The 11,055-nt window shown below is 42.2% G+C and overlaps 1 protein-coding gene across 1 annotated transcript; it reads left to right on the top strand.

The window, feature by feature from the left end:
* The first annotated feature begins 2,363 nt into the window (after positions 1 to 2,363).
* LOC138802837 (thymosin beta-15A homolog) lies at positions 2,364 to 10,787 on the top strand. Its single transcript, XM_069986534.1, has 3 exons — positions 2,364 to 2,446; positions 7,610 to 7,714; positions 10,585 to 10,787. The coding sequence occupies exons 2-3, from the start codon at positions 7,615 to 7,617 to the stop codon at positions 10,620 to 10,622; spliced, it is 138 nt and encodes a 45-aa protein (XP_069842635.1). The 5' UTR covers positions 2,364 to 2,446; positions 7,610 to 7,614; the 3' UTR covers positions 10,623 to 10,787.
* The last annotated feature ends 268 nt before the right edge of the window (positions 10,788 to 11,055 follow it).

Below are 11,055 nucleotides of genomic sequence, written 5' to 3'. Positions count from 1 at the left end.
GGAAGGGGTCGGGGTTCGGAAAGGGGGGGATCGGAGCCACATAGGTTATTTAGACACATTACAAAGTTATATAACTTTGTAATGTGTGTTAAATAAGCAATAAAAAAGAACGCTGGAGTTGCCCTTTAACTCTTTGTTGTCCTATTTTGGTGCCTCATCTCCCTCCACCCCACCCCTCTCCATAGACAACCATGAAGCCAGGAGCTTCAAACTGCTTTTTCATGATAAAAATGCTTTTTCGGCTAATAAACCCAAATACAAAGTTTCTTAAAATCGCCTGTACTATTGATTTCTGCATAAAAATTAAATTTTTTTTTAATTAAAAAAATTCCCCTTTTACACATTTCCCTCCACAATTTCTAATGATCCAATCCAGAGGCAAGGCACTTGCATGTTCTACCAATAGCACCAATTGGATCCCATCTTATTAGTCATCCTAATGGTGCGTTTACACAGACAGATTTATCTGACAGATCTTTGAAGCCAAAACAAGGAGCAGACTATAAACAGGGATCAGGTCATAAAGGAAAGACTGGGATCTATCCCCTTTTTTAATCCATTCCTGGCTTTGGCTTCCAAAATCTGTCAGATAAATCTTTCTGTGTAAACGAACCCTAAGGGTCCATTTACACAGAAAGATTATCTGACTATTCTGTGTAAATGGACCCTTAGTTACCTAATCACCTGACCACATCGTCTATGTCATCAGTCATCGTCCACATCTCAGGGCAGTCATGTGATCGTCTGCATGACCAAGTGCATCTTCAGTGATATTCTAAGCAGGCTCCTAAAATAAAGTAGATGTAGATTCGATTTATAGTTAAGTAAATACAAATACAGTGAGTATGTGGATAAGTATTCATGTATCCATTCAGATAGTCAGTACAAAATAAAATGATTATATTCTAAGGTGGCCTGATTATATTCTTTGGCCTCTCCTAAAAGTAACGTTAGGTCTTGCTCCAATTACTGGTGCCAAGTTTTTATCGTGCCAATATCCTCACATTTTGAGAGACGATGAAGACTTGGCTCCAGTAACTGGAGCATGGAGAGGCCAAAACACCAAAGATATACTGGTACATAAACCATCTTGAGACAGCAGATGGACCGACGACTTGGCTAATAACACCACCCGTTCTTATTCATGTGGCTATTGCAGCATGTGTTGGCATATGCCAAAGACCAAAAACTTTACGAATCCAGTGGATAAAAGGACCTTTGGAATCCATCAATTTATAAACTTCAGGTCATAAATATTATCTATGAACTGAGACGGCCATGTCAGCCATTACAGGTGGGCTTGGTCTGGTCACAACTCTAATCATTTCTATATCTGCGACTAATGCTGCGTTTACACGGAACGACTATCGTTCGAATTTTCTGTGTAAACACAGAAAACGATCGAACTACGAGAAATCGTTCATTTTGATCTTTCAACATGTTCTTAAATCATCATTTGTCGTTCGCTGAAAATTCACAGATCGCTTCATGTAAACAGTCTTTCACCGATTTACCCTATGTAAAAGATGGGCTTAAGCGATCTTAAAAACGATCGCAATAACGATTTTTTTTTACGAATTTTCAAACGATTTTTCTAACGATTTATTCGTCTAAACTCTGATCGTTATAAAACCCAAATCGTTGCTTCAAAATTGTTAAACGATCGATTGAGCGAATTATTGCTCCGTGTAAACGCAGCATAATTCTTGCAGCAATCTGCCATTATAATTCGCCCAATCAATCGTTTAACGATTTTGAAGCAACAATTTGGGTTTTATAACGATCAGCGTTTAGACAAATAAATCGTTAGAATAATCGTTTTGAAATTCTTAAGGAAAATCGTTATTTAATATATATATATATATATATATATATATATATATATAAAATCGTTTTTAAGATCGCTTAAGCCCATCTTTTACATAGGGTAAATCGGTGAAAGACTGTTTACACGAAGCGATCTGCGATGAATTTTCAGCGAACGACGATTTAAGAACATGTTGAAAGATCAAAATGAACCATTTCTCGCTCGTCGTTTGCGGTGTTTACACGGCATGAATATTGTTCAAATGCGATCGTTTATGGGAAAATTCAAAGGATAATCTCCGTGTTAACGCAGTATAAGCGCAATTATTTTATTGTCAGTAAAGTGATGATGCTAGAACTGATCCGGTTGTTCTCAATGGGATCCTTCAAGGTATCCGACGTGTGAGTAGTGTCACCAGACTGGCACAGGTGCCGGAGCCTGGCAGCGATCCGGCTCTGTATCTACATGGATGTGACAGACAGTGGCTGCGGGCGACATGTGGTAAGAATAAGGCGGGCTCTACTTGGGTGTGTAAACTGGCCCCAATGAGCAGTAGAGGGCGTGTGTGAGCGCTGTGTATAAAGCTGACGCCCAGGGCTAGGTGCGCAGTTCGAGCTTGGCACCGAGAGGGCAGCGCTGGTAAGTTGTACGGGCTGTGGCTATTGTTATGCTAGGAATGTGCGGCGCTCACCCACAGTGTTATGTATAGGGCCGCCGGCTTTATAGCTTATATATCGTGCTGCCCTGACACTGGAGCTGCTGTGGTAAATTCCTGCATGCAGAAGGGAGATGCGGGCACAGCTGCAGGGCGCGGCCGCCACATGTCTGCAGATCAGGACGAGCTGCCATAGTGGCATTGCTGTGTGACCACCCACTAACCCTGCTTGTATTATGGGTCTGCTGGGTGATGTGGTTCCTTACAGCTGAATGTAGACCAGTCATACTTATTATATGTTCTTCTATAGAGGGTATAGGTTAGAGAGCTGGCATGATGATTCAGTGGTGGGCAGTACAGACTGGCATGGGTATACTGCTATATAGTCTGCCCTGATGTGTCAGACCTTGCACAGTGGACACACCTCACATCTTCTCAGTGTTGTTGCTTTTGGAAAATAGGGAGTTTAGTTTATAGATTAGTATCTAGATGAGTTTTTAGCTTTACCCGAATCTTATTGGGTGGAAAAACTACAGGCAGCAAAAAATGTAGCAATTCTGGGTGTGTCGTTTTCTTTCTTTCTTTTTTTTTTTGTTGGTTTTCTTCACCTTTGTTTGTTCATGTTATTCATAAGAAAACTGTGCAATCACATGACTTGTAACAGGAAAAACGGCATGTACTCAAAGAGTTTCAGAAAACACTACAAAACTGAAGGAAAAAAATGTGTAAAACGCAAACATTTAAAGCCTCAAGCACCATCAAAATGACAGACGTTTTTATTGGACGGTCAGCATTTTACGGCAAATAATGGTCATTAAATGATGGCCGTGCAATAAAAAGGCTGTAATATGGCTGGTGAGTGACCATGGCCTAAAACTGCATTCAAAACAGGTGCGCTTAGGTCTCCCTCACTTTTATTTGTGTGCATTTTTTTTCCTTAATAATTTTTTTTTTTTTGCTAGTTTTTGTAGTATTTTCCCAAATTACTGATCATGTTGGTGTAAAGATCTTAGACGGTCTACTTTTTTTACTGTAAAATTTAAGGGGTACTCCAATTAAAACTTACTTGTCCCCTATTTACAGGATAGGGGATAAGTAAAAAATCGCAGGGGGTCTGACCTCTGTACCCCTCCCGGTGATCTCCAGATCGGCCCCTGGCTCCTTTGTTTTGTATACAGCCATGGGTCAGCACATCACCCGCAGCTCTATTCATCCTCTATGGAGCTACTAGAAAGAGCCGAGTGCTGCTCTCTCAGGCGTCTCCATTCATTCTCCACTGGAAAAAGCAGAGTGTACTAAGCTCTCTCCGACGACTTCATAGAAAATGAATAGAGCCGCAGGTCATGTGCCGACCTGCAGTTGTATTTAAAACAAAGAGAGATGGAGATTGCCAGGGGGCACGAAGGTCGGACCCCCACAATCTATCCTGTGGAAAGGAGACCAATAAGTTTTATTCGGAAAATTCCTTAAGGAATAACTGCTTTTGATTATCTGTATGTCCGTATTTTAGTGTGCCATTTTTGGTTACCACTTTACTGTTAATAGTCATGTGATTCAACGATATATTAAAAAAATCCCCAAAACAGCACACAATTACATGTGTTTTTAAACAGGAAAAAAGGATTATGGAAGTCTATACGAGATAAGTGCCACATGATGGGTGGGGAAAAAAAGCATGCTGCATCTTTAAAAAATGGACACAAAAAATCCCCAAACCCTAAGCAAGGAAAAATGTCACAAAAAGCATAGCGGGTATGGCGGTAAACATTTGAGGAAACAGCAATAACCTAGACAATGAAAGAGCAAGTAGAAGAAAGCAAGTTTCCTAAATGAAATTTGCAAAGATCTTTTACTTGAGTCCTACAGGTGTAACTATATTAGATGAGATGGGAAAACCCCTTTAAAGCGACCCTGTACCCACAATGTGACCCCCCAAACCACTTGTACCTTCGGATAGCTGCTTTTAATCCAAGATCTGTCCTGGGGTCCGTTCGGCAGGTGATGTCGCCCCCTTCCCGTGTCCCACCACCCCCACCCGTGTACCCGGAAGTGTGTGGTGCATCATACATTACCTGATCCGTGTCGAGGGCCGTCTGCCATTTTGTGCCAAACGTCATCTTCGGACGCACGGCTGAATCCCTGCCGTCGTCCCCCCTCCGCCGCGTCACAACTGTGCTCAGCCGCGATTGGCTACGTCATCAGCTGCTCAGCCGCGATTGGCTGAGCATAACTGTGCTCAGCCAATCGCGGCTGAGCACAGTTATGACGCGGCGGAGGGGGGGCGGCGGCAGGGATTCGGCAGGGACGTTTGGCACAAAATGGCGGACGGCCCTCGACACGGATCAGGTAATGTATGATGCACCACACACTTCCAGGTACACGGGCAGGGGTGGTGGGACACGGGAAGGGGGCGATTCACAGACATAACATACATTACAAAGTTGTATAACTTTGTAATGTGTGTTGTTCTGTGAATAATTTTTTAGTGCCGCACTACCCCTTTAATGATCCAGCCCATATGCCGGGCTGACACATGTGGGAAATAGGAGACAATCTGCCTGGAGCATTCCTAATGATGAGGAGGGCGGGGAGTGCCAGCCTAATGCATACACAATCTAGGCCACGCCCGTTGGGCACGGGGCTGCAAGTTTAAAAGTTGTTTTTTAGGACAATAACTGCATCACCTGCCGAACGTACCCCAGGACAGATCTTGGATTAAAAGCAGCTATCTGAAGGTACAACCGGTTTGGGGGGGTCAGATTGTGGGTACAGAGTCGCTTTAAGTTGCCTCCAGACAGGCGTTACAGCTATATTAACTTTGCACAAGAACAAGGCTGGGTCCCGTCAGCATGAAGCATAAAATCTTTTCTGATAGATTTTGTTTTGGAAAACTTTCCGTTTTATCTTGATGGGATCCATTCCAGTCTGTCACTAAATACACTGTTACTGCATGGAGCTGTGCTACACCCTCATCTAACAGCCTGAGGCCTATTACGTAAGAGCATAGGCAAACATCCACACCCTTATGCTGCCCATGGATCTGGTGTGAGCACCTAAACTAAGGCTATATTCACACACCCGTAGTGCCACAGTCCACACTACGAATGTGTATCTGTAGTGCTCACGGTCCTCATTACAGCATGTCCTTTTTTTGCGGCACGGATCGCGGCCCCGTACACACATACGGACGTTTGAACGGGGCTATTGAATACCATAGGTTCTATGTTCTGTCCGCAATTGCAGACACAACAACGCACGTGTGAATATAGCCTAAGGGTCCTTTCACAGGAAAAGACTATGTGGCTGAACAGCAAGATCCACGATTCCTTCTATCATTCATGCAGCCCTGGAAACTGACAGCACAGTAAATATATATCTGTGCTGTCAGTTTCCAGATCAGAAGCAGTGTATAATTCCCATCCATGCTGCTTGTGATCCGGCATGTCCCTTCAGCACCGGCTGTATTGTCAGGCCCCGCTTCCTTAGACTTTCAATCATTCTAGAGCATACAGGGCCTAAGGATACAGCCGGAGGACTGAAGAGAAACGCCAAATCACTGACTTTGATCTACAAGTTGACAGCACGGATTTACAGAACGGCCTGACATAACCCTATTTACACAGGAAAATGTGTTTTACTCAAAAGGCACGATCAGCCAAGTTTGCCCGGACCTCTGCTGATCGCCGTCACTCTTACACAGGCCGATTATTGGCTGCAGAAGAGTTTATGGCCGATAATTGGCCCATGTAAGAGGCCCGTACCAGTCATATTTCTTTATCATAAGTGTTATATCAGCCTTGTATAGAACAACAAATTGCCCTCTAGTCCTCATGATGTGTTTTACAATCACGTAAGATCGGCCTTTGGCCACTTTATCACAGCAGTCTTAAAGTCCATATATTGCTTTAGTATTTGTTCGACACCAGGAGCGGGTCAAGAAGAGGCGCAGATCTCAAACTAGGGAACCTGATAGGGCTGCAGTTATTTGGGTGTTTAATATAATAGTACAAAAGACTGCCCAAAATTTTTTTTTCTAGTCATTGAGTTTAATGGAAAAAACTGTTGGTAATGGACACCCTGTATTTAATGTCTGTTAGTTAAGGAAAAGATGGCCATTTTTTTTTTAACAAAATACACTTTTTTTGTGACTGAAAAGAATGAAACTTAAACATGGTGTTAGGCTGTCAGTGTTTTTGTAGACCGTAATACAGAGTTGTGTGCTACTTTAACCAGTTTTACACTGAAGTCAGTGGAGAGGGATTAAAATACAGATAGATCATGAGTAGTTAGACGACAACCATCAGTATTTACTGTACAGAAATTCAGGTGCAATCCTGGAGACATTTTGATGCCATTTCATTCTTCTGTGTGAAACCACACATTTAACGAATGTTTTTTTTGGGATGGACGTCATTTCGCACCTAAATAACGACTATTATTTCAAACACAACAGCAGATCAAATGGCCAAAAAAGAGGTTGTGTGGTCATGGACTAAGTCTGTATTCTTAATACAATTCTGGACATAAACCAATACACTTCTGTGTAACAAGCCTAAGGCCAGTTTCACATGAAAGTAATGCAGACACATTTTTGTGTCCATATTACGGCCACAAGTCCAGGCCTGATGACTGGTCTAATGACCCTTATGTTGTGAAACTGGCCTTAGGCTAAGTTCACAACAAGGTTGCTGTGTACATTCAGCATGTACACTAAAATGGAGGGACAGGGAACCTTCCAGCTGATGCAAAACTACAATTCCCATCATGCCTGTACAGCCAACGCTTTAGCTGTTCAGGCATGATGGGAATTGTTGTTTTGCAACAGCTGCAGGGCCAAAGGTTCCCCATCCCTGCTCTAAAGATTATTCTTCTGACATGGGTGAGGTGATGACCGGCAATCATTTCCTACATCATATTTAAGCGCACATTTATTGATGGTGTTCAGTAAACCTGAACATTTGAACATATCCTCAATGGATGTTAAGGTGCTCATTGATATAAGCAGCCACACCCCAATGGGGTTGTGGTTTCCATTGTGAAACCACAATGGAGGTGTGGTTTCCATAGTGTTCGGAATGCATATGTGGAAAAACAGCCTTAACCAAGCCTAAACTGTGTCATGTGACTTTTAAATTGTGTCTATACAGTAAGAATGGCCGACAAACCTGATCTGTCAGAGGTGGAGAAATTTGATGTCCGATCACTCCGTAAAACTAACACGGAGGAAAAGAATACACTTCCTTCAAAAGAGAGTGAGTATATCTTTCTCTTTCTCAGGGCCAAATGTTGATTTAATAAGAACTGTAACCATTACATTCAGTAAAAAGTATTAAAAGGGGCACTTCATTGAAAAAAAAATCGTTTAAATCAACTGGTGTCAGAAAGTGGCAGAGATTTGTAATTACGATGGTGCCTTGGATTACGAGCATAATTCGTTCTGGGGTCATGCTTGTAATCCAAATCACTCTTAAACAAAAGCAAATTTTCCCATAAGGAATCATTGAAGTGTAGACAATTGGTTTCACACCCCAAAAATCATTGTTTATTCTGAATAACTTGTAAAACTAATTTAACAAACATTTAGAAACAGCTTAATATGTTATAGTATAAGTTACTGGACACCATAGCAATCAGCATGTGGTGTATATTGTATAGTAAGGGCATAAGCCTGAAAAAATAGCAGCAGTTTGTAGATAAAGGATGGAACTGCAGATCCCCATAATGTAGTAGCGTAGTACAACAGGCTAGAATAGAGAAGCAGGGATGCTGTCAAAGGTCTGTGTGGTCACATGACAGCAATGAAAAGTGGCGTGTGTTCAGCATGGACCAATCAGCAAGTGAGAATCAAAGAGCTGTGCAGGAGGACGGTGACAGAAACTTCTCTATACAGCAGTGTGAATGGCTGAGTGTAAATACAGGCTCATTATAGCAGCAGTGTGTATAGCTGAGTGTGAGTGCAGGCACATTATAGAAGCAGTGTGTATAGCTGAGTGTAATTACAGGCACATTATAGCAGCAGTGTTATAGCTGAGTGTGTATGCAGGCACTTAGCAGCAGTGTGTATAGCTGAGTGTAACTACAGACACATTATAGCAGGAATGGAGAGGATGGGAAACACAAGGGCTGACAGAGACTGCAGGGAGCATGAAGGAATGAGCAGGGCATATGTGGGCACATACATGCAGCACTCTGTCTGGGGAGAGAGGGGTTACAGCTATGAAGAGATTACCTCCACAGTCCTATCCCCTGATGCAAGCCCCAGCCTGAAGTGGATCTGCCAAGATTTGGAAGGTGAGGGAGACTTGCTGGGTCAGAGTACAGTGCTGTAGACCCCGCTATGCAGACCATGCCCCTCCCCCACTGCCCCTCCTACACAGTACAGGGAGCTCTTAAACCAAAGCGATGCTCTTAAACCAAGTTACAATTTTGAAAAACTGTGCGCTCTTCTTGCAAAACGCTCTCAATCCAAGTTGCTCTTAAACCAAGGTACCACTGTATATTAAAAAATCTCAAGTCTTACTGTACTTATCAGCTTCTGTATGTCTTGGGGGAAGTAGTGTATTCTTTCAAAGTCTGACACAGTGCTCTCTGCGGCCACCTCTGTCCATGTCAGGAACTGTCCAAACCACTTTCTATAAGACATACAGCAGCTGATAAGTACTGGAAGACTTGATATTTTTCAATAGAATTAAATCTCCAACACTTTATGGCACCAGTTGATTTGAAAAAAAAAAATTCTGCTGTAGTACCCCTTTAAAGGTTTGTCCAAAGCAGATATCCTGGGGTTTGGGCCTGTATGATCTACATTAGTTTTTAGTATCCATGCTCGGCCAAATGCTTGAGTATGTGTGAATATTAATAAACTAATATGTTAATATGTTCCAATTGTAAACTCCAGTGTTCAATGCTGGGTTCACATGAAATAGTTTAATCAAGGCTGCATTCACATGTTCAGTGTTTTTCCTGGTCCGTGAAAGTGAACTGCTAGCTACCTCCGTGATCCGTGCAAAATAATCTGTGTTGTCATCCGTTTTGCATCCATGTCCGTGTTTTTCACGGATCTGTTTAAAGCATTTTAAATTACATTGATTACATTCCATCCGTGTCACATTGATTTCTATGGAGAATCAGTCCCGTGCTTCTGTTCCGAGTTATGACATGTCCTATTTTTAAAGCGACTCTGTACCCACAATCTGACCCCCCCCCCCCCCCCCCAAACCACTTGTACCTTCAGATAGCTGCTTTTCATTCAAGATCTGTCCTGGGGTTCGTTCGGCAGGGGATGCAGTTATTGTCATAAAAACAACTTTTAATCCGGCAGCGCTGTGTCTAACAGCCGGGGCTTACATTTGTATATGCATTAGGCTGGCACAACCTCTCTGTCCCTCCTCCCCTCCCTCCTCTTTATTAGGAATGCTCCAGGAAGATTGCTTCCTATTCCCCACCTGTGTGTATAATGAACATGGGCTGGATCGTTAATACACCTGTGCAAAGCTCAAACAGCAGTAAATGTTCCTGGATCATTCCTAATAATTAGGAGGGTGGGGAGGAAGGACAGAGAGGTTGTGCCAGCCTAATGCATATACAAATGTAAGCCTCGGCCATTAGACACAGCGCTGTCGGATTAAAAGTTGTTTTTATGACAATAACTGCATCCCCTGCCGAACGGACCCCAGAACAGATCTTGGATTAAAAGCAGCTATCCGAAGGTACAAGTGGTTTTGGGGGGGGGGGGGCAGATTGTGGGTACAGAGTCGCTTTAAACGGAACGGATTGGAGATCCGTGAAAACAGTGAAGAAGTGAATAGCCCAATACAAAGCAATGGGCTAAAAATTTGTCCGTGTGCACGGCCAAGCCTGTGATATGCAGAAATATTTGTTTACAGCTTTGCTTTGGTACTTTGGCTTTTACTACTGCCAGTGTATAATCGAGTGCATAGTGTGAATATGCATGGGCGAATGATGCAACACATATGCTAAGCTCTCGATTTTTAATTGTTTAGTAACCCATAGCCTTTTGCTTTCATTGTGTTGTAATGAATTTTGCTAGGTATCAACTAAAAGTTAACTTCTCTTTTTTTTTTTTAGCAAACTTCTAATATATTGTATCATATATCTACAGCTATTGAACAGGAAAAAGAAGCATGTAAGAAGTCCTAAAATAACTTGGCTCCTGACCGCCTATCATCGCTTCCCGCTTTTAATCTGATCGGCTGTAGAATGAGCTGCTGAGCAACATGACTTTTCTACTCCTGCCATTTGCCAAAAATGATTACTCTGTAAAGTTTAAACTTACTCTTTGTGATTAAAAAATTTTATATCAAACATTTGCCCTTTTTTCCCCATCAATTTAAGTTTGTACATAAGTAATGGTGAAAGCACTAAAATCTCAAAACCCTCATGTTTCAACACTTGGAATGTCGCGTGCAGGAAGCTGACAGTTTGTGGGTTACAGAGGAAAGTAATTTCAATCTCTTGCACATTACTGTTATAGTTTTTACAGCATAATAAAAGGATTTTTAGTACTTAATTAAAAATTCCCTAAAGGCAGAAGACGGCAAAAAAAAATCCAAAACTTCTGCTATTCCCAGCA

The sequence above is a fragment of the Dendropsophus ebraccatus genome, chromosome 10, assembly GCF_027789765.1.
Source record: "Dendropsophus ebraccatus isolate aDenEbr1 chromosome 10, aDenEbr1.pat, whole genome shotgun sequence".
Taxonomy (NCBI): domain Eukaryota; kingdom Metazoa; phylum Chordata; class Amphibia; order Anura; family Hylidae; genus Dendropsophus; species Dendropsophus ebraccatus.
The sequence above is the reverse complement of the archived record's forward strand: the minus strand, read 5'-3'. Positions and strand labels throughout refer to the sequence as shown.